At 41.3% G+C, this 27,936-nt stretch overlaps 2 protein-coding genes and 1 non-coding gene across 3 annotated transcripts in view; 1 reads left to right on the top strand and 2 right to left on the bottom strand.

The window, feature by feature from the left end:
* The first annotated feature begins 912 nt into the window (after positions 1 to 912).
* On the top strand, positions 913 to 24,398 carry dnajc2 (DnaJ (Hsp40) homolog, subfamily C, member 2). The gene is made up of 17 exons (XM_042335093.1): positions 913 to 1,019; positions 6,466 to 6,656; positions 8,113 to 8,188; positions 10,732 to 10,830; positions 11,196 to 11,337; positions 11,698 to 11,778; positions 13,479 to 13,544; positions 14,362 to 14,453; positions 15,744 to 15,865; positions 16,411 to 16,560; positions 17,584 to 17,672; positions 17,852 to 17,921; positions 18,452 to 18,642; positions 19,662 to 19,762; positions 20,547 to 20,657; positions 23,336 to 23,490; positions 24,256 to 24,398. The coding sequence occupies exons 1-17, from the start codon at positions 962 to 964 to the stop codon at positions 24,325 to 24,327; spliced, it is 1,866 nt and encodes a 621-aa protein (XP_042191027.1). The 5' UTR covers positions 913 to 961; the 3' UTR covers positions 24,328 to 24,398.
* Positions 6,234 to 6,305, bottom strand: trnav-cac. The gene has a single exon. It is a non-coding gene; the product is annotated as a tRNA-Val (tRNA).
* pmpcb (peptidase, mitochondrial processing subunit beta) overlaps positions 24,394 to 27,936 on the bottom strand; it is a gene marked incomplete at its 5' end in the record, with an annotated part of 15,561 nt that continues 12,018 nt past the window's right edge. The window contains 5 exon segments of the mRNA NM_001292185.1: positions 24,394 to 24,528; positions 24,606 to 24,681; positions 24,908 to 24,996; positions 25,078 to 25,163; positions 27,304 to 27,464. Coding sequence (NP_001279114.1) covers positions 24,464 to 24,528; positions 24,606 to 24,681; positions 24,908 to 24,996; positions 25,078 to 25,163; positions 27,304 to 27,464 — 477 coding nt within the window.

Raw genomic sequence — 27,936 nt, 5'->3', positions numbered from 1 at the left:
ACACGGACCACATAATTTTGTACGAGTGAGGGTGGAGTTATTGTGGGAAGGTTATTGTGGGGAGAGGAAATTGCATTTGCAAAGTCGCTGGAGTAAACCGTGTTCTCTCCCACACTGGACTCTGCACAGCCATGAGACTCACCCACCAGTTCTCCAGTGAATCAGCCTGAAGATCCCTGCCTTCAAGTCCTTTCGTGGGACTGTTTTCTTATGATCTATGGAATAAGTAAACGCAACTAACCCATCACCTTGAAATTTCCAGGAGCTTCTTTTATTTTTGTGCGGGGGGTGGGGGGGGGGGTAAATCTATCACAGTATCTACTTGCACGAACCCTTTCACCTTTGTTTGTTTTTTGCACATATATATATATGTGTGTGTGTGTCTATTAAAAATCCACGTCCCTTTCACTTGTTTTAATACTAGATTCCGCCCAAAAATAAAACCCCCGAAAACAACCCGATCTGCGCGTTTCCTGCACGAGCTCGGAACGTTTGTTTTCTCTCGGGCCGACGGAAACGGGCCGCCCGGAACCTCTCAGCGGTGGGACCCGCGGGTGGGAGGAGGGGAAGAAAGGAAGGAACACGTGCCGGAAGTACGCGTGCGTCGCGTGCGCATTGCGCGAGTCGCGTGCGTGCGTGCGTGCGTCGCGAGGAAGCGGGCGAGCGAGGCCGGTCGGGGTCGGTCAGTCAGTCAGTCAATCAAGACCAGTCCGGTCGGTCAGTCGGTCATCTCCACGCGGAGAGGAGTGAGCGAGAGCCGGGGCCGAACACACACACGCGCGCGCTCGCACACCAACGGAGGCAGTGTCGCGGCCTTTTTTTTTCCCCCTTCTCTCCCCCCACTCCCCGGTGTCACGGACCGGCGGCTCCGGGTTTAGTTTCCGGTTGGGCCGCTCGAGGGCGAGAGTGCGGGGGGTGTGGGGTGTGGGGGTGAGGGGAGACGGCGAGGCTGAGGGAGAGGATGCTGGAGGCAGCGCGGGAGGAGGGCCAGGCCACCGCCGTCTTCAAACCGCTCTCAGGTGAGTCGAGTGGAGTGAATGTGTGTGTGTGAGAGAGAGAGAGAGAGAGAAATAGATAGACAGAGTGTGAGAGAGGGAGGGTGTGAGAGACAGAGAAATAGAGTGTGAGAGAGAGATAGAGTGAGAGAGGGAGAGTGTGAGAGAGAGAGGGAGAGTGTGAGAGAGAGAGGGAGAGTGTGAGAGAGAGAGGGAGAGTGTTTGAGAGAGAGGGAGAGAGTGTGAGGGAGGGAGAGGGAGAGTGTGTGAGAGAGAGAGGGAGAGTGTGTGAGAGGGAGAGTGTGAGAGAGAGAGGGAAATAGATAGAGTGTGTGAGAGAGGGAGAGATAGAGTGTGAGAGAGAGATAGAGTGTGAGAGAGAGATAGAGTGTGAGAGAGAGGGAGAGTGTGTGAGAGAGAGGGAGAGTGTGTGAGAGAGAGGGAGAGTGTGTGAGAGAGAGGGAGATAGAGTGTGAGAGAGAGGGAGATAGAGTGTGAGAGAGAGGGAGATAGAGTGTGAGAGAGAGGGAGATAGAGTGTGAGAGGGAGAGGAAGATCGTGCTAAGATGTTGGCTGCCTCGTTTTGCCCACAGTCAAACACACTTTACAGCGTATTCTGTGAAGCGCTTTGAGACGCCCCCATGATAAGGTGCGGTATCAAATCCAAAGGATTATTGTAATTATTGTTGTTATTATTTAAATGGGAGGTGAGGGGATTTTCTGCTGAGATTCTCACTCATTCTCTCTCTCTTCACCCGCCACCCCACCACCCTACCCTCACAGGCGCTTGGTGTGTTTCACTGCCTGATTTACACACTCTTTGGTTTGTTTTTACTGTTTGATCGGTCAATTTCCTCCCCCTCCCCCACAAAACACACAGTTACTTAACACTTTGCAGTACAGTCTGTGAAGCGTTTGAGACTTCTCAACGAAATGCTGACATAATGATATGATAAATATAATCCTCACATTTGATAAAGCTGCTCATCGCGTCTTTGAGACGTCTCAAAAGCGCTTTCACAGAATACACTGTACAGTGAATTGACTGTACATTTTGTGGGTGAAACGTGAGCAAAACACCCAACAAATTAAGTAAGAACCCGGCAGCAGAGTCCCACACGAAGTCGTGTATTGAGTGACCAATTTATTATTTTTTATTACTTGAAGGGATTAATATTATTACGATTATTATCAATCCCGTGGCCAGCAGCGTGCAGCTCCGGAGATGCCGCGTGTGTTTTTTTTGCTGCTTATTGATGTGATTCACGCGTAGATCTGGAGAACTTTCTTCTTGCACCACCCCCGTTTCCCCATGTGGTGATCGGAAGTATCCATGAAACATTCACTTTGCATCCAACTTTTTTGTGGCAACGGGAGCAGGGGCGCGTACACCAGTAGCATGTTTTGTTGCTGTCACGTAAAATAATAATATAATAATTCTTGATTTGATGTAGCATTATATGGAGTCCTGTAGCTCAGTGGTTAGAGCACTCGCTTTGCAAGCGAGAGACCTGAGTTCAATTCCAGGCAGAGGGCGAAACCTTGGGCAAGTTTCCTTACTCCACACAGAGCCTAATAATAATCCCTCCAAAAAAACAAAAACAATAATAAATTGGTCATTTTCAATCTACGACTGTTTGTGGGACATTGCTGTGCGCAATTGGCTGCCGCGTTCGCCCACAAATATACAGTCAATTCACTTTACAGTGTGTTCTGTGAAGCGCTTTGGGACGTCCTCCCGACGTGAAAAGCGCTATACCAAATGCAAGGATTATTATTATTATTATTATTATATCACGTCGTTGAAATGTCCCAAAGCGCTTCACTGAATATATGTGGAGTCCTGTAGTTCAGCGGTTAGAGCACTTGACTCACAAGCGAGAGGATCTGAGTTCGATTCCCAGGCAGGGTGAAACACTGGGCAAGTTTCCTTACTCACACGCCTCTATTTACCAACCAGTAAGAACAGTATATTAAAATTCACCATTCTTGTGAGTAACTTTACACTTTCAATACAATATATTTAACCAAACAGATCTTAACACCACTGAATGTTAATTTGGCACCTTGTTAATTTCTGTTAGATTGCCTAAATGTCATTAAAACTTTTAATGGACACAAAATCCAGAAAATAAGATTTTGCCTCTTCCCGCTTCATTTTTGTATTGGTTGTGAACAGTCATTGTAAAGATATCCACTGGGTGGGTTATGATTGAATGGGTTATGATTGAAAATTTGACCGTTTTACTGCTTAACCAACTCGTATCGAAGGTGGAATGCTCCAGTTTAATAAATATATGTATTTTCTAAAAGCTCAATTCTATACAATTCTAATTTGGTACTATTGTAGTTATTATCAATTTTTGTAGGTATTTCTTCCCAGCGCTATTAACATGTAGGTGTAGTCCTAATGTGTTGGATAAGAGCAGCCTCCTGACTGACCAAAGAAAAGAGCAGAAACTTAGCCAGGTGCAAGTTAGTACTTGTATGTTGCAATATGTTTTTTCATGTTCGACAGTAATTATGCCAATTCTGTAATTAATATTGCAGCATATCTCATACAATGAAATAAGTTTTACTTATGAGGAAAATCGGAGAGGTTAAGAGGATACCTGATAGTGTCTTTCAAAATTATGAGGGTTTTCATAAAGTAAAGACTTTATTTATTTATTTATTTATTTATTGACCATTGGTCAATGAGTCAGTAAGTAAAAACCAGAGGACACGGCCTGTGATTGAAGGGGGGTAAATTCAGAACAAGTTACGCAAACACTATTTCAGTGAGCGAATAGTGAACCTGTGGAACAGACTCCCTCGGGAGATGGTTGAAGCAGAATGTGTTGATTCTTTCAAACACAGATTAGACTTTTAGAAGATTTTAGAAAATAACATGATGGGATTTAGTAAATAGGTAGTTTGGGATGTATACACATGCGACCACCAGGAAGGTGGAAGGCAAACTAGATGGACTTCGGTCTTTATCGTCTAGCATTTCTTATGTAAGTAGGCGGCAGAAATTTAGGCAAAAAGTTAAGAAAGAGGGTTGTTAAGGCTTTGAATGCCCTATCTCAAACAGTGGCTGAGGCAGAATCCATATTAGCTTTTATGGGGAAATTGCTAAATATTTGAAGGTAAATATAAAAGGGGATGAAGAGGCAGGAGAATGGGACTAAATGGTTAGCTCTTTCAGAAAGTCAACACAGAAATATGGGCCAATGGCTATCGTGGCTGTAAATTTCTATGGTTCTTAGTAATTAGACAGTCACTGTAAGAAATCAACAACTACTTACATTTAGCTAGTGCCCTCCACACAGAGCGCCTCGGAGCAAATGTTACCAGAAATACTGTAAAAATCGTGTTTATTGGCACGATAGTGGGAGAGCAATGCAGGGTATTAAGGCTAGAGGAGCAGGTACATATCTTTTGTTTGACCTGATCTGTTTGATCTTTCTTAAAGCATAATCTATTCGACTACCATGTTGTAATGGGTAGAATTAGTAACTTTGAGCTCCATCGAATATTATTGACGAAACTGATCTGCCAGGAGAAGAGAAGCTAAAAGCGTCCTTGCTGCATCCTATCACAGCTGTTTGGAACAGTTTATAAAAAGGTGACATGAAGATGCCTTTATTTTGAGCATTAGCAAAATGAGTTTGCAATGAGCGAGAATACATGATCTATGGCATGTAGTCCAACTCCACTGGAGTTCAGTGTTCTGCACTCAGGGGTGTTGGTGTAAAGTGACCAGTGTAGTCTAGATTTCAACAACAACAACTTGCATTCATTGATAAAGTACTTGAAGTTAATGTCGGTAACACGATTGGGAACCTACAAATTTATAATTATAGCTTCTAAGGCNAAAAAAAGAGGTTGAACAGTTGTTAATTTTGTTATTCCTCATTTTCTTCTGTCTCCAGGACCAAAATAAAATAATCGCTCTTTGCAGCAGTTGATTGAAATTGGTCGATAATGCTTAATTTGTCCTCTTCTGTTATTGAATACCAACCTCTTCTGCAAAGTTCTACGAGAATATCTAGTGCAGTTCTTATGCAAGGCCTGTAGCTCAGTGGTTAGAGATCTCGCCTCACAAGCGAAAGGACCTGGGTTCGATTCCCGGCAGGGTGAAACATTGGGTAAGTTTTCTTACTCCACGTGCCTCTGTTTACCTTGCAGTTAGTAGGAACCCGGTTGTTAGTTGATTGGCGGATCGCTTTTCCGCGGGTAATAATTCCTTCAAACAAAACTTAGTAATAATAATAAGTTTGGTCAGTTCAATTTCCGACTGTTTGTGGGGACGCCGCTGTGCGCAATCGGCTGCCGCGTTTTGCCCACAAAATATACAATCAATTCACTTTACAGTGTATTCTGTGAAACGCTTTGAGACATCTGGAAGACGCTATATCAAAGGCAAGGATTACTATTATTAACACAAGGATTCAGCAATAGACCATTTAGATCAAAAGCCACAAAACACTTAAAATATGATATTGTTGAAGTTGATATTGATTATGGCTTGGAACGTCCTGACGACTTGAAAGACGTAATATAAATCTAAATTTATTGTTGTTGACTACAGCATTTTATTCTATTCTTCACTTCTCCTTCTTCTATCCCCACCCCCCCACCCATATCATTACTATTGGGTCTGTTACAAAATTGCCCTCAAATTCATTATCATCTTAACCTTAGTTGGCACTCTTGTCTAACCCTATATTTGTGCTGTTCGTTCGAAGTGAAGCTTCTTTGTTGACAGCAGTATAACAATGTAGAGCTGAAAGCCTGGTTTGTTGAGATCTGAACAGTTTTAGCAACTCGCTAGTGCAGGACTCTGAAACCAGGTGTTGTTCAAGATCTGGTCATTCGACTGTCTCTTCAAAATTATTAAAATGACTAAACTGTTGAATATTCCTACTGTTGATTTTCTGGCAAACCTGCAGTACAAACGCAGGCTGAGAAATGACAATTGTGGGTGGATTGTGAACAGATATCTCTGATGTGTAATAATAATAATCCTTGCATTTGATATAGCGCTTTTCACGTATTCTAGACATCTCAAAGCGCTTCACAGAGTATACTGTAAAGTGAATTGACTGTATGTTTGTGGGAGAAACACAGCAGCCAATTGCGCACTGGAGTGTCCTACAAACAGTCATGGATTGAAGTGACCAATTTATTATTGGTTTTTTTTCCTGAGGGATTATTACCAGGCGTGTGGAGTAAGGAAACTTGCCCAAGGTTTCGACCTGCCGGGAATTGAACCCAGGTCTCTCGCTTGTGAGGCGAGTGCTCTAACCACTGAGCTACAGGACTCCACAAGGGAGTTTCCTTAAGACTGCAGTTGGAGCCCTTTGTTGCTGTGGAATAGCAAAACCCTCATTTCTTTTCTCAGGGTTTAAAATGCATTTGATTGGCAGAATGATATGGTTTGAATGAAAGAAAGCATTTCCAACCCCACTGTTTTCATCGGCAGCTTCTGTACAGCACCAGGTGGAACCGGTTGGAAGGTGGTTTGAAGCACTCGTAAAGCGAAGGGCCAGGAATGTGTCTGCCTCATTTCATGAGCTGGAAGAGGAGAAGGAATCTTCGTCCGAGTCAGAAGATGAGGAGCTTCAGCTAGAGGAATACCCATTACTGAAAACACTTGATCCGAAGGACTGGAAGGTACTTTTCCTGATTTTTTTAAATTTGGAGACGTCTTAACCACATTATGAATAAGCCACTAGCCACTATATCTAATGCAAAGGTTATTATTATTAGTTTTTCATGTTTGTAATGAAACTGCTTCAGGTCTCCCTTTGTATAGTTTTGGGGAATTGAATCTTGAACCTCTTATCACTGCCTTAAAACATACAAATCTTGGAATAGCGAGAGATAGAAAAGTTCAGATACTCCAACTCACTACCATTTAGGTCTGTTTCAACTATGTCTACCAACATGTTTTCATAGGTGCAGTGAATGATAGTAATCTTTGCATTTAATATAGTATCTCCCAGTCAGTTGTGAAAGCACTTCTGAGATATCCACCCGACATGAAAGAGTCAATATAAATATATTTATGTGTAATTTGATAATTATCTTCATATAAACCCGTCGCACACATTCTTACAATTATATTTAGTGCTTCTTCTACAAATCAAAAGAACCTGCTGTGTTTAATGTACTTACAGTTGCACTTTTTTGTCACTCTTAATATTACTATTAGTACTCCTTCTAACATCCCCAAAAAGCTACTAACAATGTTCTATTTACTTGTGGTTCTAAGACGACCATTTTTATGGTCTTTAAAATAATAATAATCCTCGCATTTGATATAAAGCCTTATCGCGTCATTGAGACGTCTCAATGCGCTTCACAGAATGTACTGTAAAGTGTGGGCTATATTTTGTGGAAGAAATACGGCAGCCAATCGCGCACAGCAGTGTCGCACGCTTAAGCAGTCATGGATTGAGTGATCCTTAAATGTTTTTTATAAGGGATTATTACCCCTCCCACCTCCAGAAAATGATCAATTTCCTGCAACTAAAGTTGTTAAATCACACACTGCCATAACTGTTATAATATTTTTAAAGCAGACAAGATTGTTGCTGGCATTGAAGGAGAAATTATGTTCTATTGACGTATGAGAACTGACATATTGCTAGCCCTGGATGTACATGCACTTTTTTAATACCTTATCTTCTTCTGTTTAGGAATAAGATATAGGCGAGGTGGGGGTTAGAATGTTAAAAGATGTTGGTTCCCTGGAGGTTTGGAAAGCATGCCAAGAGTATAATTTGTATTTCACAGTTTAACAGCACAGAAATTAATTGGGAAGTTTGCACAGTGAAGTAATTTAGGTTTGTCCCCTGTCAAAAGAGACTGTGCTATCAGAGACATACCTGAGATACTGGAACTGAGCCAAAGTCCTCGGGGGAGATGGGGAGAAAAGATTTTCAATAAAATAGCAATGATGCTGAAGTTTCTGTTGTGGTTGTATATACGGAGGCAGTGTAGAATGAATATCAGCAACCTGGGGTTAAGAGTGGCATGCAATTTCTTCAGTTCCAATTACTGTAAGCTTTTGATTTCCTTCTCCCAACATTTTCACTTTTAATTTGTATCTCGCTCCTTTCTACAGAATCAGGATCATTATGCTGTGCTTGGACTGGTGCATTCCAGGTATAAAGCCACACAGAAGCAAATCAAAGCTGCACGTAAGTATTTTACTGACACGATATGCTGCCTTTGAGTCCCTCCTTCTCTTGATTCTTTGGTGGGATTTTGAACCTCAAAGGAGCTCAGGCTTGTTAGTTGAGCTTCATTTGTATTGAAACCTAATTATATTTGAAGGGTTGGCATGTGAATCACTGCATCACTTTATATTTAAAAAGAACGCTATGTTCATGAAACATTGTCAGCCATTTATTCTTTGTTTGGGAAGGCAGAGGTGAAATGTAAACGGAGTAGAGTTGCATCCCTGTTGAAACCTTCATTGCATTTTGTAGAGTCCTGTAGCTCAGTGGTTAGAGCACTCGCCTTGCAAGCGAGACAGCTGGGTTCAATTCCAGGCAGGTCAGGGCGAAACCTTAGTTAAGTTTCCTTACTCCACACGCCTAATAATAATCCATCCAAAACAAAACAATAATAAATTGGTCATTTTCAATCCACAATTGTTTGTGGGACACTGCTGTGCACAATTGGCTGCCGCGTTTCACCCACAAATATACAGGCAATTCACTTTACAGTATATTCTGTGAAGTGCTTTGTGACGTGAAAAGCGCTATATCAAATGTAAGGATTATTATTATCTTATTGAAGGCCTTTTTTTCCACGAGTGCTGCTCTTTTGACTGTTTCAAAACGCTTTTCTCTAATATAACACAGATTCAAGATGATTGACTAGAGGAGTGATGAGGAGAATTTTCTTCACCTAGCGAGTTGTTACAATATGGATTGTACTGCCTGAAAGGCTGGTGGGAGCACATTCAATTATTACTTTCAATGGGGAATTGGATATTTAGTTGAAAAGAAAATTGCAAGGCTATGGGGAAAAATTGGAGTGGGACTAATTGGATAGTTTTTACAAAGAGCTGGCACAGGCACGATGGGCCAATTGCCTCCTTCTGTTCCGTAGGATTGTATGATACAGACACAGTGCTTTATTTGTACCATTACATATGCAGTGCAGCCTTTTCTACTTGAAAGCAATTACTTGCAAGCAAATTTCTCCATGCAAGGTTCTTTGAAAGTCATCAACGAATGCTCAAGTTGAAAAATAGTGCACAAGAAAAACTGGAACTGGAGGGAGTTTCAGTATTTCTTAGAAAGTTATATAATCTTTCATCCAAGCTTAAATATTCTATTAAAATGTCGAGTGCTAATGCACTCATTTCAGTATTGATATGAAGAAGTTCTGAGCCTGTTGGTAGCAAGTAATTGGGAGTAATCGTGGTTTCAAAACTAGTAACAATTGAACTGCCAGTTAAGTGAGTTCATGCATTGCCAGTCGTTTATCCTTCGAAGTCAGTGATATTCTTCAAATCACTTTTAAGTCATTTATTCTGTGTGAAAAGTGCTACATAATCCCATATTCTTGTGATAAGAATACCGTCAGCACTTGCTATTTTGAACATTTGAAAATTTTCAAAAATGAGCAGTAAACGAAGGGATATTAATCGTAATTCTTTTAATTGTTTTTTTTAAAGAAGACCAAATGTTATGACATTGTTCCAATAAATGTTTAAGTTTGCTTCCTCTGGCATTAGAAATAGCTTTTTCAGGATTTAAATGGAAGGATAAGTGGCAAGTTCCTTGACTGCCAAAATCATCGAATCCGAGCATTTGTTTGCTGTGCCTTGGCAACAATTTTTAGAAATCCTGTACAAATGTTCATGTATTTAGGTAATGTGCAGAGCACACATGGGGTTTCTGGACTCCCGTTGTCTCTGGTCCATTAGTACGGTAAATCTATTGGTCTGATTATTCTAAATTGCTCCCTGATTCATATTCACAGAAAAGATTAATTTTTTTCATCCAGTCTCTCTCTCATTGCTGTCTGTGGGACTTTGCTGGTACAGATTAGTTGCCACCTTTGCCTACATAACTGCCACTATACTTCAAAGCAACTCGTTGTGTAAAGAATATTGAGGTATTCTGACTTGCAGCGCTAGATCAAATGCAGTTCATTTATAATGTAATTGGAGAATCTACTTTCGTCGCCTTTAAGCTCATGTAGCACTTGCGCTGAAATTGCTTCACAATTACAGGAGCTGTTTAAGAGAGACTTTGTGCACATTGACTCCGTGTTTGGGCTCACAAGAGAGCACCTTCCCTGTCACTGAGTACTGCAGGCCAAATGTACTGTGTGTAACTGCAGGCATCATATAGTCCGTATGATTCAGTCAGGGTTTGGATTTGAAATGCATTATTACCTACTTGATCGTGGGATTCTGTAGATATTGGATGGAGAGATTCACATTAGACTGGTGCAAACAGCTGGTGAATCTCCCTGTATTGGAACTCACATAATCATACATATCAGAGAGATAATCTTCGTTCTTCCTTCACCTAACCCCCCACGCCCCCCCCCCCCACCTCTGCCCCACAATTACGATTGGTCTTGTGACAGCTCTTTGTAAAATCCTGGGTTACAACTACAATCTCTACAGAACTGCATGTTTAAAATGTTTTTTTTCTCTCAGAATCAATTCACTGGACTAAATGCTGCTCGGGATTTTAAGGCTATTGTATTCTTTCAGATAAAGCCATGGTACTGAAACATCACCCTGACAAAAGGAAAGCAGCAGGAGAGCAAATTGGTGAAGGGGACAATGACTATTTCACGTGTATTACAAAAGGTAAAGAATTGCAGCAAAACGCCTCCTTTGTCTCTCTCTTCCCCGCCCCCACTCCTCCGCTTTGGTCCGAGTACCTGCCATGGTACATTCTGTTGAATAATCAATCACTCTGTTTGTGTGGACGTGTAAAAGTGAATGAAGTGTGTCCTTCTTTCCCTCTTACAAAAATGTATCTGAAGTTCAGATTTTTTTCCATAGTGGATCACTGTACAGCTGGTGAATCTCCCTGCACTGGAACCCAACTCTGCTATTTGTTTGTCAAATCAGATTTTTTGATCACGAAACTTTTGCTTCTGAGCGAGTTGCCTTCAGATAAGAATTTTGCCCTTTTATTCTTTTAAACGAGCGCTTTCTTACTTTTCCAGCCAATGAAATTCTCTCCGACCCTATTAAACGTCGCGCATTCGACAGCGTGGATCCCACATTTGACAACACGATACCCTCTAAAAGCGAAGCAAAAGATAACTTCTTTGAGGTCTTTTCAGCAGGGTTTGAGCGGAATGCCAGGTAAGAAAGAACAAATCCAAATGATAAGCTGATGTGATGTGTGTCCTGTGAATAGCTGCGTTGTGCATGGGTTGAAGTAAACAATAGCAATTATATTGGGATATTTTTAAAAACCTACATTTTAAAACTCAAGGTCAGTTTGCTAAACTCTACAAACATGTTCTAGGGAAATAGACCCAAAGGTGCAGACTTTGTTTTTCGTGCTGATGTATTATGCCATTTGGTTTATTAATATTGCATTGTGCAGTTTGGATTCGAATTGTATAATTATGCTGAATTTGTTTTGTAAAAGCACCACTTAGGCCTTGTGCAGCATATCTGATACTCACTATTGTAAATCAACCTTTTCATTTTTCTCAGATGGTCCAACAAGAAACATGTCCCCAAATTAGGTGATCTGAATTCAATAATTGAAGAAGTCGACTATTTTTATTCATTCTGGTAAGTTCCTTTTCTATTTTAGTCAAAATTAATTAATTAAAACCCGGGCAGTTCAGTTGGTTAAGCTTTAGGTGCAGGGCCAGCTTTTCACAGGGCAGACTTTAGAGGGAGGTGGGGCAAAGCAGACTCGATGGAGTTTCGGAGATCTGTAGCACAATGGCTAGAAGATTGCCATCAACGAATCAATTGGCCAACTTGAATTTGATCTGCTGGGGGCTCTGGAGCCAAGCGTAGATGGTGGGGTGGGGAGGGAGGCATGTGGAGCTTGGTGCAGAAGAAGACATGCACTTCAGAGTTCTGCGGCTTATGTGGGGAGGAGCTGGGGTGGAATAATCAAGCCAGGATGTGGATGAGGCTCTCGGCACCCAGGTGGGTGGTGGAGGCTAGCCATGTTGCTGACGTGAAGGAAAGCTGAGCGGGTGAAAGTCTAGATGTAGGGTTTGAAAGACAATTGGGAGTCGAACATGACATCAAGATTCTGCATTGGCTCCATGAGATGGAGTGGGCATCCATGTTGATCAGTGCCGAGGCTTAGCTTGCATTGGAGCATTGTTCAGTAGTCACTGTTTCATGTTTGGCAGCGCAGTGTGAAAATAAACCAAAACAATCAAATGTAACTCAATTAGTGGGTTTTATTTATTTTTTAAAAAAGTTAATGTTTTAGGACTTCTACATTTCAGTAGAAGCCCATACACTATACAAATCTTTAGTTTCCTTTGACAGTGAGAATAAAAAAGACTAAAGAATTGTTAAGTACCTAGTTAGTACAGCAGCTCAGTTTTACCAGCACCAATATTCAAAGCTATTAAATCCTGAATATTGCTAATCGTGTATATCCTGAGCAGATCAATTTTGGCATTGTACCTTTTCAAAAGAAAGCTGATTCCCAACGTATTATATACGTTATAAATATTATGTTGGGCTCCCTCGCTATGCAGTATTTCCTCACAGTGCCCAGCACAAGTTTCTTTCTTTATTTGTCTTGTGCATGGTTCTCCAAACTATTTGCTTGGTGAGTAGATGGGATTCTCCACATCTAAAACCAGGAGGTTTTTTGTTAGAAAATGCATATTGTAGGTCTATTGTACTGTATTGTAGATGTGTGAGATCATTTTAAACAGCTGGTACCTTTTCTATCTTCCCTTGTGCTTGCCTTCCCTTGGGAAAGCGAGAAATTTGAGTGAGACTGCTCTCTTTCTTCACATTTGACTACGGGTATACCAGGTAGACTTGAGAGTTAGTTATCATTGAACAGGCCACAGTGATAAGTATTCGAATTGCTTTGGTATTGGCTTGTGTTCTATAGGTGCTCTTAGTTGGATATTGATTTTATAATGTTTCACCATATTTTGACTTATTGATAAGAAAGTTGTGATTTTTTTTTTGATCCAAAAGTTGCGGCCAGAGTTTGTTAAAGTTGTGGTTTTGATGTGGTCAGTTCAAGTACCTGCAGTGATGAGCGCTCCCTTGTACCATCCGCCTGTCCGATCAATCTGCCCCACGTTCCAATTGAACTATCAACCCGTCCATCAAATCATCTTGCACTCTCATTCGGCCAACCTACAGACAGGTGGGTGGCCCAATGAGAGTGCAGGATGGGTTGTACGCGGTGTGTTAAAAGTTGCAGTTTCCTCAACAAAATTGTGGCCCATGATTTTCTTACAGCCGTATTGATGATGCTTTAATTCCTTTATCTTGAGGTATGACTATGACTCCTGGCGGGAATTTTCCTACTTAGATGAAGAAGAAAAGGAAAAGGCAGAATGGTATGTTGTCTTTAACTTTAATTTGTGGTTCAAATTGGTCTTTTCAAAACTCTAGTGTAACTATATTTGTACAAATGTCAGAATAGTCAAATACAATGTGTGTGTGTGTATTATATATGTCTGTGCGGGACAGAAATGTTCTTCTATCTTCTTGTACTTTTAAGGGACCAGATCTGATCAGACAGCTAGAAAAGCCATACTACTGAGTACTGAATTCAAACAGCGTTGAAATTATTACAAATGAAGAGTCACAATACGCATATATTGAAAAAAATATTGGTCTGGAAAGATGTGACTTGGGTCTATTTAAGAAGGAACATTTCTGGATTGTTTACTTTCTTCCGTCCAATATGGAAATAATGACCAATGGTAAAATGTGGGTCCTTAAGCACCGGCCTCTTCTCAATACCTCATCCCAATGGTCATTCTCACAGCGAGAGCCTGAAATAGTTGCTGTCAATAGTCGTGAAAATCACAAATTTTTCCAAGCGCAGAACATTGGATTTATGCTTGTGCATTGTATTTCTTCTCTGCCTCTTCCTCCAAATAGCCCCTTTTTCAGAGCCTGGATATGGCGAGGCCAACTTTAGAGTCTTTACTGCAGCTGGAGCTTGGCTCTCCTCACTGAATGAACAGGAATTGGCGATCAGATCTTTGTCCGTTTGGCTCAGTGCCACCACGGCATGGTGCGTTTACCATTAAGCTATTGGATGTGCCGTATGAACTGGAGCCCTGTGTGAGTGAGTCCACTCGAAGGTGGAAGAACAATTCTGATCTTGTCTTCACATTTTCGGTGTCATTTTTGTTCTTTCTGCAGCCGAGATGAGAGAAGGTGGATCGATAAACAGAACCGAGCTGCGCGGGCACAAAGGAAGAAGGAAGAAATGAATAGGATAAGAACACTGGTTGGTAAGTCAGAGCGATTTTAACAATGGCAGACAATATCGTCTTTATTATTTATTTATTTTGTATTTTGAAAGGCACTGTTCTAAGCCTCTTTCCTTGACTGCTGATAACTGTCTGTTTCTGCTGTGCAATTGTGGGAATGTGCAGAACCAAAAGGAGAGACTACAATAGAGACACTGTCTTTCGTACTAATTGGGACTGCCCCATTATGGATAAGAAAACAGTGTGGATAATTAGTCATTTCACAATATGTAAATTGACTGCAGTGCTAACCAAAACCTTCTGAGACCCTCCTGATTGGCTCGCGTCAGCACCTCCGTACCTCAGGCGCTGACACCATCAGCATCCAAGGCTGCACTCTCCACCTCTCAAAGCCAGTCAGGAACCTCGGTGTTCTGTTCGACCCTGAGCTGTCCTTTCTCCCTCATATCCGCACCACAACTGGCACCGCCTTCCATCACCTCCGGAATGTCGCCAGACTACGGCACTACCTCACCCCTCACGCTGTTGAAACTCTGGTCCACGCCTTTATCACCTCAAGGCTGGACTATGGGAACTCTCTCCTCGCCGGCCTTCCCGGCACCTCCCTCCACAAGCTGCAGGTCATTCAGAACTCTGCAGCTCGTGTACTGTCCCGCACCAGGCTTCGGGACCACATCACTCCCACCCTCGCTCGCCTCCACTGGCTCCCCATCCCCCAGAGGATCGAATTCAAGATCCTCATCCTCACCTACAAGGCCATTCACGGCTTCGCTCCCTCCTACCTCTTCGACCTACTATCCCCCTACTTACCTGCCTGTACCCTACGTTCCTCTGGCTCTGGTCTTCTCCACATCCCCCGCCCTAACCGCCCTACCATCGGTGGTCGGGCTTTCAGCCTCTTAGCCCCTAGGCTCTGGAACTCCATCCCTCAGTGCCTTCGCCTTGCCTCCTCCCTTTCCTCCTTCAAGGCCGGTCTCAAGACCTTTCTCTTTGACCGTGCCTTCAGCTCCCCTCTCGACTCTCTACCCCCTCCCTTCCCTCCCCCTGACCATTTCCCCCCTGCTCGGGTCCTGACCCAACTGTACAGCGCCTTGGGACGTCCTCCCGAAGTGAAAGGCGCTCAATAAATGGAATGTTGTTGTTCTATCTCTCTCATATCTTTCTCTTCATGTTTCTCTCCCACACTGTTTCCCCAACTCAATTGTTACACTCCACCTTTAACAGATTGCTAAAGTAAACACAGCTATTTGCGTACGCCCCTCCGTTTTCCACACCATAACATTTGGATTGTTTTTTGGCCTGATTTAATAGATACTGCCTACAGCTGCGACCCTAGAATAAAAAAATTTAAGGAGGAAGAGAAGGCCAAGAAAGAGGCGGAGAAGAAAGCAAAAGCTGAAGCAAAGAGGAAGGAGCAGGAGCAAAAGGAGAAAGTAAGGGATGAATAAGTACCTTTCTGATTTTTATCGCTGATGGAATATTTCTGCATGTAACACGCTTTTAGTTATTAAAAAAAAGGCTCAGAATGTTGTAGAATACAGGGTTGGAGTGTTAATCTTTGTGTTGCCTACCAGGAAACTCGCAGGGAGTTCCTAATACCTACCATCCACCTCATGAGGGTTGAAACCTGCGTTTATCAAATGTCCCTCTTTAGCTTTCTTTAGAAAGTTTTGGTTCTGGAGCACATCAGGTTTGTCTTACAAGAGAGGGGTTTTAGATTTTGGTCGACGACATTTACATTCATAAAAATTTACAGACAACAACAGCATTCATTGATGAATACCGAAAAGAGACTGAGTACTTGCATGAAACCAGTTAACTTCCCGGATTCATCGTTGCTGTAATAATAATAATCCTTGCAGTTGATATAGGGCCTTATCACTTTGTTGCGACGTCACAAAGTGCTTCACAGAATATACTGTAAAGTGGATTGACTATTGTGTTGTTTATTAAAATGTGTTTTTTATTTAACCCTTAGCAAAGACAGGCTGAGTTGGAAACTGCCCGATTAGCCAAAGAGAAGGAAGAAGAAGAAGCTCGACAACAGGCCTTGCAAATAAAGAAAGAGAAGGAGATACAGAAGAAAGCCATTAAGAAAGAAAGGCAGAAGCTACGCACAGTCTGTAAGGTGCGAGGATCCAGATTTCTGTGGGGATGTGGCTGGTCCATACCAGGGATATTATAAATATAGTTTGCTTTGAACATGGCCACAAAGAAAAGCATTGCAATTCATCAGCAACTGCGATTTTATATAACTGGTGCGTTCACTTCTATGTGGTACACGTTTTCACACCCAGTAATGTAGCCTGACAATATTGTGCTAGTGTGTGATTTATGAACTGTCCCAACTGAAGTCTTCAAACATCTATTCTGTTCCCCTCCATTGCCCACTCCAGCATCCATCCCCCAAACTGATGTAGAATGACATTATAATCTTTGCATTTGCTGTAGTGTCTTATGTCTGGAAGATGCCTCAAAGCACTTCACAGAATTTAGGGTAGTGGAAATCTGGAACTCTCTACCCCCCAAAAGGCTGCGGATGCTGGATCCATTCAAATTTTCAAGACTGAGGTGGATAGATATTGTTAGGCAAGGGCTAAGGCAGGTATTTGGAATTAAGGTATAGATCAGCCATGATCTAATAGAATGGCAGAACAGGCTCAAGAGGTTGAATGGCCTACTCCTGTTCCTATGTTCCTAGTGACAAATGCAGTAACTACTTTCCTTCAGTCTTACTCTTACTATTTTCCCCAACCTAGATTTCTTCGTCCCTCCCACTTCCCATAAGAAAAAACAGGACAACAATTAGTCAAGTGCTTTTGTTGCCTTAGTAATTGTGTCTCCGCGAGGCCACTTGTTTCTGTTTGTGCTACTAATATGTTTTCAAGTCTTTAGTTGAGACATTGAGACCAGTTCTAAACGTTAAAAATGAGATCAGCTAAATCATAAGAGACCAGCAATTAAACCCGGGATCTTATTTTCCCATTAGAATTACTTGAATCTTTTATTTGGATTATTACTTTGAAATCCTTGTCTGCTATTTTGCTACTGTTACAATCAGTACAGGTAGATTGTAATATTAATACCCATTATTGAGCTTTGCAGGGTAGTTATTGCAGTATGTCTGAAATCATCTTTCCTTTTTTTGAAGAATTGGAATTACTTCTCGGATAATCATGCTGAAAGTGTGAAAATGATGGAAGAAGTGGAGAAACTCTGTGACCGACTTGAATTAATCAGGTAAATACATACGCTTTAAGAACAACAAAAATTATAATACGTCCTGCGAAAGATTGTAGGGATGTTGCCCCCCACCCCCAAAAAAAAAAGGTGTAAAATGAAGCAGAACTATGGGTATGCATAATAACTTGTTCAGTGTTGTTCATTTTGCTGTTTATATTTTTTTCTCCTTTTCCCAGCCTACAAGCCTTAAATGAAGTACTTGCATCAAGTGCAAAGGATGAAGGTAAAACTGCAGTAGAGAAACAGGTAAGAAGTGTGATGTTTTGGATGGAGAAGTTTGATATTTGGGGTGGGGGGGGAGGTGGATGGTCAGAATCTATTAAAACTGTCAGGAAGGGTTAACTCCATTTTACCCATCTCTATCCACAAATAGAGAACCTATTTCTGTTTTCCCTCATCTGCTCTCTTTAGTCCTTAAACAGGATGAGGAAGGGAGCAAGTCAAAGGTACGTTTATCTAAAAGAAAAAGCCTTAGACTAAAATTGGACAGTGATGAAACTTCCTGCATTGAAAAAAAACTTCTTGCAACCACGCACTCACTGCCTTTCACATAGGTTAACGTCTCGTTACAGTTTGTAGAGGAAGAGTAGAAACCAGTCAGATGGGAAGCGGGTTTGGGGGAGAGGACAGTTGCCTGAAGGGATGGTTGAAGAGGTAGTAGGCTTTGGAAATCTAGGAGAGAGGGTGGATGGGGAAGTAGTTCCACAAAGTGGCATAATGAAAGCTTGATATTGAATGAATGGCATCTTACATTTGATTTTTTAACTCGTCTACAGATCCAGGAAGTCAACGCACAGATGGCAAAAGAGAAGGAAGAGGCTGAGGCACGTGTGCGTCAGGCTATGAAGAGTTCGGAGCATTCTGCTGGAGGAGGAGGAGGCGGCGGAGGAGGTAGAGCCTGGCAGGAGGACGACTTACAGCTCTTAATAAAAGCTGTCAATCTCTTTCCTGCGGGGACAAATGCAAGGTAGCGTAAAGGGGAACTTACAGAGTAAACAATGGGATCTCTCTGGAAATCAGTGCTGCATCGATAGCTTACAATAATAATCCTTGTGCTTGATATAATGCCTTATCACGTCGTTGAGACATCTATATTATATATATGTGTGTGTGTATATAATATATATATATAGAGAGAGAGCTTATGATGAAAAATACTTTCTAATGGAGATGCAGCCAGGAATATTTGCAAATGTGAATCTGTGGAGGGAAGAGAGTTTGGTTTTGTCCATTACATTATATGAGAGGGGTGATCAAAGGTGAATAAACCTTCACTTAAAATAAGAGAGAAAGACTAAGATTAATTTGGATAATTCCTCCCCCCCACCTTACCCATCATGAGCAGGAAAACCTTTTTTGCTGCTACCTCAGATAACCACATTTTCTGCCCCGTCACTTTCACACTCACCTTAAAGGTGCTGACTTGTATGTGCGATGGCCACATAGTTCTTGATGCCCCTTCACTATCTCACAGTGCCCATTCTATATTGCATGCATGCAGTTGAACAGTAAGTGTTCAAACAGTAAATTGCAGTTAAACTAGTTCCTGTCGTTAATTAGCGTAACAGCATAGCGTAATTTGTAACTTTTATTTTTGCCTTTTTTTTACCTGGGCGCTCCTGAGATGCTACCTTGCATGAAGGGTGCAAGTAGTTGTTGTATTAGCTAAACGGTGATCTGTTTTAGATCCAGCAACTCAGCACAAGGATCGAATCAGAGTTCTTCTAGATTTCTGGAACTCTGCACCATACAATGCAATACTTTGCTGGCCCAATTAGACAGAGTCTATCAGCCAGAATTTTAAAGTGCCTTATTTATCTGAATGTGCACTCCCTCCCCGCCCCCCCCCAACCCTACCCCTCCACCGTTGAGATTTTATAATCTGAGCCCATTCCAAACCTACTTTTTTCATTTGAAAACTAAAGGGCTGTTAATCTTGCTGATTTTTTTTTTGCTTATACTGTAGCTTTGTTCTTTCATTTCCAGATGGGAAGTAATCGCTAATTTTATCAATTCGCACTCAACAAGTGGAATCAAAAGGACGGCCAAGGATGTAATTAACAAAGCCAAGAATTTGCAAAAGCTCGGTATGTTCAGGATATATGTTTATTTAATCCATGGCGTGTTTTACATTCAAAACTCTAGAACCAGCTAACGTGTTTGGAACCCAATGCCACCTTCCATGGTTCAGCATCAGGGTCTATCAGAGACATCAGGGAGATTTATCGAGCTATCTTTGTTAACTAAAATCACAAGTTTGAAATATTAATAATAATCGCGCATTTGATGCAGCACCTTATCACGTCTTCGAGACGTCTCAAAGTACTTCACAGAATATACTGTAAAGTGAATTGACTGCAGATTTTGGGGATGAAACGTGACAGCCAATTGCACACAGCGGCGTCCCACAAACAGTCATGGATTGAGTGACCAAATTATTTTTTTCGTGAAATATTCTCATGATGTTGAGTTTTAGCGGTCACTTTGGAGCTCCAGTGTTGCTTTGACCACTTGGGGGAGCACTGCGCTTGAGGTTCATGCCTGAGAATTGCTGAATTATTCAAAATACAGTGGATTTGCCTTCAAATTTTCATCTCCAAAATACAACCCCTATATCTGATTTGAACTCGCCACCTCCTTGGTTTGCCTGCAGAATAGCAGGTGATTATTGATTTCCGAAAGATAGGACGTCATAGAAAGGGTTATGCTGGTAAATTGATTTGTCAAGCTTCGTAAGATTAAAAAAATTAAGCTGATTTGGGATTACTGTACCTATAAGAAGGGCTGAATGAGAGTTAGTGTGATGATTAGAGAGAATGTGATGATAATGGCTGATTACAAACTATTAAAACTTTTCATCCTGCACTCCAGATCCTGTACAAAAGGATGAAATCAACAGGAAGGCCTTTGAAAAGTTCAACAAAGAGCACAGTACAGCAGCGGCTGCTGTGGATAAAGCAGTCCCATCAGAGCGATTTGAAGGTAAGAATGTGAAATGATAACCTGCACATTTTTGTTTTGTGAATTAAAACAACAACAAATTACATTTGTATAGTATCTTTCACACCAGGAGGATGTCCCAAATCGCTGGGACATCTGAACATCAAATTACCATTACTTTTTTTTCTAAAATCTCTAATGTGCACTGAGAAACTTCTGTGTTCACACATGTGGCATCTCAAAATTTACCAAATTTTTCACAAAGGAAAGTAAAAAGGTTTGTCTTCACCTCCTAATGGTGCCAAGTCATTCATACAAAATGTATTTAATTCCTATTACAACATCGTTTCTAGTTCACAGTATTGAGGTCCGTCTCAAAACGAACATTTATTGATTGGCGGATTGCTTTCCGGGAGTAATAACATATTCTGTGAAGTCCTTTGAGACGTCTCAACAATGTGATGAAGGGGCTATATCAAATGCAAGTGTTTTTATTAATATATCTCTGACCGTTGGTCATCTGTCTCCTCCCCACTCCCACTGCCATCCTTCAAGTCCCGCCTCAAGATCCTCCTCTTCGACCATGCCATCGCCCCCCCTTCCCCTCCCTCCTCCCCCGCCCCCAGCTCGGGCCTGAAATGCTGTATTGTCCAGCGCCTTGGGACGTCCTCCCGACATGAAAGGCGCTATACAAATGTAATCTTGTTGTCGTTGTGAAGCTTTTCTGACATGAAAGGTGCTATGGAAATTTGTTTTGTATTCTCTTGACCATTTGAAAACCATGGTTCTACTTTAGTGGATTGTATGATATGCTTCATGGCTATGAACAGCTGATGTATACGTGCTTAGTGTCATTTCCAAATCCAATTCTCCCTTGCACTTCAACAGTGTGCATCACTAACTCAAGTTTCCGATTTCGAGTACCAATTCCTGCAAATTGTAGAATTTTTGATAGATTAACCAGTGATTACAAGGCAGTTATCTCTTAATTAAGTAGTTCAGATGGACGGAATCCCCAAAGTGCACAACAAATCATCTGAATCCTCCTACCAAATCTGATTTACAGCCCTTCAGTCTATCCATTACTTTCTTTATGAAATGATCTCTGAAGTACTTTTATTCTGTAACAGCATAAGTAGGTACTCTTGCAGATGCCCAATGGCTAGTTTTGACTCACCACATCCACACTGAGGAATTAGATTAATTTATATCACTCGATTTATTGAGCGAATCAATTATATTAAACTGAAAACTTTTGTAGCCTCAGGGACCCTCCAGCACATTAGTCTCATGAAAGTAAGAACAAATATGTTTAGCAGTTCTCCCGATGACCTATGGTGTTGCTGCAGAATAGCCCTGTTATAACTCGTTGGGAGTCCGATGTCTCAATCCTCATATTATTGTAATGAAGTATGGAAAAATCTGTACCTTCCTTCGCTAAGTTACATTAGGGGCACTTCCTGCCCGTAGTGAACATGCATAATATGCAGGAAGTGGTTGAGGTAACTTGGAAATTAGGTTATTTTTCAGACGGCTCAAACCCGTGCTTGTTTGGATGTCACTTGACCAACTAAGTCTCCTCCTTGAAGAGTAGATGAGCAGAACTAGCTCCAAGACAACATGTTTACTAAATACAATCAATCCACATTACACCATATCCTGTAAAGCGCTTTGAGATGGCTCAACGATGTGATAAGACGCGATATCAAATGCAATTATTATTGTGTTTGGCAACGGGATGCCACAATCAAGCCCACCCTCTGTGGCCGTCTCGGTAGTCCAATTCCTGAGATAAGCAGGTCTGCAGTACTCCTGGGCATTGCCGATTGCAGCACAGCCAGACTGGCTCGTTGGCAGGACTTGGAAGGGCAGACCAGTTCCTGGAGGCAGAGACTTTTTCCATTAACCTTGCAAGCCAAAGCCTAATGGATGGGCGCCAGCTGGACAAGCGGCAGGAAAGCTTGCCAGGCAGTGATATCAATGGCAAATTATGTGGTTTTGGCTGGTTAAACTCCAACAGTTACCCCAACACGTACTCTGGATTCCCCAACCCTTGGCTCTTGCCAACCTGCGCCTATTGCTTTCCGGGATTAGGTAAGCAGGATGCTTCCCTCCAGGTAGAGTGTGCATTCCATTTTAATAAATATCTCACATGTAGGTGGGATGCATGTAACTCTTAGGCATGGCGATGGGTTTTTGCATTGTGTTAAGACACCCGGCTAACCAAAACAAAATGGGCAAGAAATCAGTCCACACACAGAAGCCAACTCACGATCCACAGGGTTCCTGCCTTATATAAGCAAAACTAACCATATAATGAACAACATTTCTTTGTTGGAAGGAAACCAGAAATAACCAATTAAATCTGAACCATCCAGGATTTATTGCCTGATTATGTGTTTATAGAAAATGGAAAATTAGATTGTTTTAGTCTGAATTCAATTGGTCTACATTATAACACTGTGCTTGAGCCAAGCACAATAGAGGGGGAAGTGATTTATATAATCCACCCTTTCATTGCAACTGAGTGTGCCAGAGTAGGTTACAGAATCAATGGTTTGTTGTATTTTCGGACAATTAGACAACATGCAACTACCTTTTTTTTATAAACGCACCGTTTCCCTTTCTTGTTCTTCCCCAAATAAGGGGATTTGAGATGCAGCCAGAAAAATTACCTCATTTTGATCCGTCTTTCTAAAGCTTTTCGTTGTGTGTTGCAGCTCCTGGTGCTGATACTAACCCTTGGACAGCAGAAGAACAGAAACTTTTAGAACAAGCACTGAAATCCTATCCGGTTAACACCGCCGAACGATGGGAGAAAATAGCAGCAACTGTTCCAGGAAGGACTAAGAAAGACTGCATGAAGCGATACAAGGTGAACAACCCTGCTATCAACTGCTCTTGTAGACGCATAACTTAAGATGCCCTTGCAACTCAATCTTTTAAAGTCGCTTTAAAGGTTACATTATGAAAACANTTTTTTTCTGCCTAGAATTGCTGAAAGTATTATACAGTTAAACTCAATTCCTCAATTCAAAAACTGATACTGCACTTTTGATGCAGTATAGGTCTCCTTTTTCTCACCCCATTACTCAATTCTGCCTGGTGAGGAGAAAAACACAAGGCAACCTGCTCTGGCTATGTGCATTTTAACTGATTTCCATGGGAGTAAGTTGTGTGGTTTCAGCTTAGCCGGTCAGGAAGTTGTGGGTTGAAGTCTAACATCAAGGCTCAACAGTGTAGCACGTGTTCAAGGTGCTGTCTTTTGGATGAGATGTTAAACTGAGAGCTCATCTGCTCATCCTTCAAGTGTACATTAAAAAAGATCCCATTACCCTCTTTGATCAATTTTATCAATGACTGTTGGTCAGGAAATTTTCATTCACCTTATTGGGCTTTACTCGGTTTACAATGCCTGCCACTTTTTTGCCTATTACACTAAGTTGATGGTCACTAATTACAGTAAAGAGCTTTGAGTATAAAGTTCTCTCTAAACTAATTATAAATCATTATAATCAAGCCTGGGCTTTGAAATATTTCCATGTGCAGCTGTCAGCTAACCATTTTCTGCTATAGAGATCATGCAACTGACTTTCAATAAATGTTTTGCATTTTAATTATCTTGTTCAATTCCCGGCAGGAACTTGTTGAAATGGTCAAAGCAAAGAAAGCTGCACAAGACCAAGTGAATGCTACGAGGCCGAAGAAATGATGTTCAGACTCCCCTTTCTCCTTATGTGCATGTGATTATTTGATAATAAAATGATTAAAACCAACTACAAAGAACTTGCTTTATTATAATTTACAGAAAAATGGTAAATGTTATAAGATTTAAAAAGATGTAACATTTATTGCCTTAGCCAGTACATAGCACTCCGAATTCTGTTATAGTCTGGGAGTTGTTCAATAGGACCTGGAGAAACAGAAACGTATTAAAATACTGAAACTCCACAATGAAGCAATAAATAGTATGTACACTACAGTACTTACCAACAGCAGCAATAGCAGGACACTTATCGTAGAGGTACTTTGTGCAAACATCCCTGATTGTTTTCGCATCAACAGCCTAGTTCAAGTGCAAAGCAGTAGTTATAGCAACTGGGTTTATTCACTTTTAAATCATAAGCAAAATACACAGCAGTCAATCCACTCTATGAAACACTTTGAGACGTCTCAACGACGTGATATCAAATGCAAGGATTATTATTTATTACAAATGCCACCTTTTAGGAAATTATAAAGGTAAAAACTTATTTCCCTTAAGTCCCTGTAGCGGTTGCACAGTCACTTACATCAATCCTTGCATCCAGTTCTGGCAGTGGAATCCTTCGATTATAACACAGCATCTGTCTACCAATGTCTTCACAGATTGGCGTTGAGCCTACAAAAAAAAATAAAAAACATGTTAAATTGCTTTTTAAGGCAACGTAGCACAACAGCAGATTCAAAATGCTGTACAAACCATCGAGCTGGAGCAGCATGTTCGTCTTTAGGAGGTTTCTGGCTCGAGCAACCTCTGCTTCGGTTACACTTGTGCACAACCTCATCCTGAAATCAAATGAGAGCTGAAATAGTGACAGTGGNAAAAACCACCTCAGTATCTCTAAAGCTTCACATTCTAACACTGCTGTAATGCCAAAGTAACTTTCTACAGAGCTGCGTACAACGTTCAGAACGCTGTATGGGAAGTGTTCTGCTTTGAGAAACTTAATGTTTACTATTCAGCACCTGAACTTTCAATAGAACAGTTTGGGGTCCAATTGGGTGACGATTAGAGCACTCGCCTCTCAAGTGAGAGACCAAAACTAAGCATTCTACGTGTTCAGCTTAAAGCTTAGTTAGCATAACTTCTGAACGTGTATTTTACTGTTCCATTGACTAGCAATCTGCACTTGTATAGAAGCTTTCACATGAAACGGACATCTTTTTCGCCCACAAATATACAGTCAATTCACTTTATAGTCTATTCTGTGAAGCGCTTTGAGACGTTGAGAAGACGTGAAAAGCGCTATATCAAAATGCAAGGATTATTTTTATTATTATCTCGTGTTTCAAGACAATTGTGAGGAGAGAAAGAAGAATTTAAGGATGTTGATACTGAATTGCTTAAAGATCACATGACAGGAAGATTTTCCCAGCGTCCTGGCCAACAGGGCACTGGAATAAATAAAAATAAATAATTCCCTAAATAAAAAGGGTCCTTCACTTCATGGCTATTTGTGGATCATTGCTTGCACAAATTGGCTGCTGGGTTTATCTACAAATACAGTCACTACACTTGATAGTATATCATGTGAAGGGCCTTGAGACATCCCCCTGAAGAGAACGGCACTATATTAAATGCAAACATTATTGTGCATTCGCCCACAAATATACAGTCAATTCACTTTACAGTATATTCTGTGAAGCGCTTTGAGACGTCTAGAAGATGTGAAAAGCGCTATATCAAATGCAAGGATTATTATTATTTGGTCTGAAAAAAGCTTGTAAGTGGTTAAATCATTTAAAACTCAGCCATTATAACTGTCATAGGTATTATGCAGAACAGATTCGCTTAAACCTGAAATTCAACAATCCATTATAGCAATGTTTGCTTTTATGTTTGTTTTTTTAAATCTGTTTTCTATGCCATCAAGAGCAGTGTGTACTTGACAAGCTCTTAACTGCATAAAAAGGTACTTTCAGAAAGAGTCTGATTAAAATATGCCACAAAGTGTTAGTGCACAAGATCTGCTGTGTCAAAACCTGTAACTGCTCTCAGTGAAATTGAGAGGACATTGGGAACGTGTGGAATCCTCGAGACGAGAAGAGAATATATTGCAAAGTTTTAAATGGCCACTGTGGCTGAGATTGCTACCCGCACAATCTCAAATTAGATGTACGATTATGCTTTAAATGTTTTGTGCACCTCTATACCATTCCTCGGCCAAGTATCCCGTTCCTCGGTTCTGTTAGTCCTGCAAGTCCTGCACAAGTAGCTGCTGATGGACATGCAATAGAGGCTGTGGGTTATGTGGGATGTCAGCTTTTAGTATCCTACACCTCTTGTCAATCCGTAGCTAATTCAATTCGCACCTTAAAAGGCAAGTCTCCTCTTCGATCACATGAAAATGTATCTCCCCCCCCTCATTTTATATGATTCTCTGTTGGCACGTTGCTAAAATTTCTGCTACATGATGAGAGATGATTTTATGAGACTGGACATTAAGCCAGGATACTCATACCAACTTTACACTGAGTGAAGCAGAGTACAATCATTATCTCTTAATTGCAAAGAAGTGTTTTTCACGCGATGTGATAATGAACGCCGTACAAAAAGGATCTGGGGTGCGTTTTGCATGCTCGTGCTCCCAGATGGGTTCTCAAGTGCTCTCTTGCCCACCCCGCTTGCTCTCTACCGCTCTTGATTCCAAACCCCAAGCTGTCCAGGAGCCTTGACACATCTTCCCTCTATAAAAGTGATTTGTTGTTGTGGTCTAGGGCATGCACATATCGTGGGATAATCTGCATTTATTCAGCATAGAGTGACGCGATTTTCCCACAAACTTTGATTTTTTTTTAAATTTCCAAATTGAAAATAAATACATCTTTAACCAAACCAAGCAAACAGCAAGATCACAGGAAGCTCGCCTCCCCCTTGTTCGGGCAGAAAACAGGGATTGTGAGGCATTAACTGAATGACACGTACCACTCTCTTTGAACAAAGTGCAGCATTTCTTCAATAGTGTTGGGCTCACAGACCATGTAAAGCCCCCAGAGACCGGTGTCTGTGTAGCAGGTGTTGAACGACTGGAAGCTATGGCAGAGGTTACCCTGGCAAGTAACCTGAGCCAATTTACTGGACAAATTCTGTTTAAAAACAAAAACGCACAATTCTCAGAATCTCAGACTTGAATTGTTTAGTCAGAGGCGATGACACATTTTATTGTCCCCATTAATAATAATAATAATCCTTACAATTCATAGAATCATAGAATTATGCAGCACAGAAGGAGGCCATTCGTGTCCATGCTGGCTCTTTGAAAAGAGCTATTCAATCCAATTCAATCCCACACCCCCGCGCTCTCCCCATAGCCCTGCAAACTTGTCCTCCCCAAATAATTTTCTACTTCTCTCTTAAAAGTTGTTATCGAATCGGCTTCCATTTGATATTCCGCTTATCTCATCGTTGATACATATCAAAGCACTTCATAAAATATATTGTAAAGTGCATTGACTGTATTTTGTGGGCAAAACGCAGCAGCCAATTGCGCACAACAGTGTCCCACAAACAGTCATGGATTGAGCGACCAGATCTTTTTTCACTTTTACTCTTTTTTGT

The sequence above is a fragment of the Callorhinchus milii genome, unplaced genomic scaffold (genome assembly GCF_018977255.1).
Source record: "Callorhinchus milii isolate IMCB2004 unplaced genomic scaffold, IMCB_Cmil_1.0 Scaffold5, whole genome shotgun sequence".
Lineage (NCBI taxonomy): Eukaryota > Metazoa > Chordata > Chondrichthyes > Chimaeriformes > Callorhinchidae > Callorhinchus > Callorhinchus milii.
This window is presented reverse-complemented; position numbering and strand designations above follow the sequence as displayed.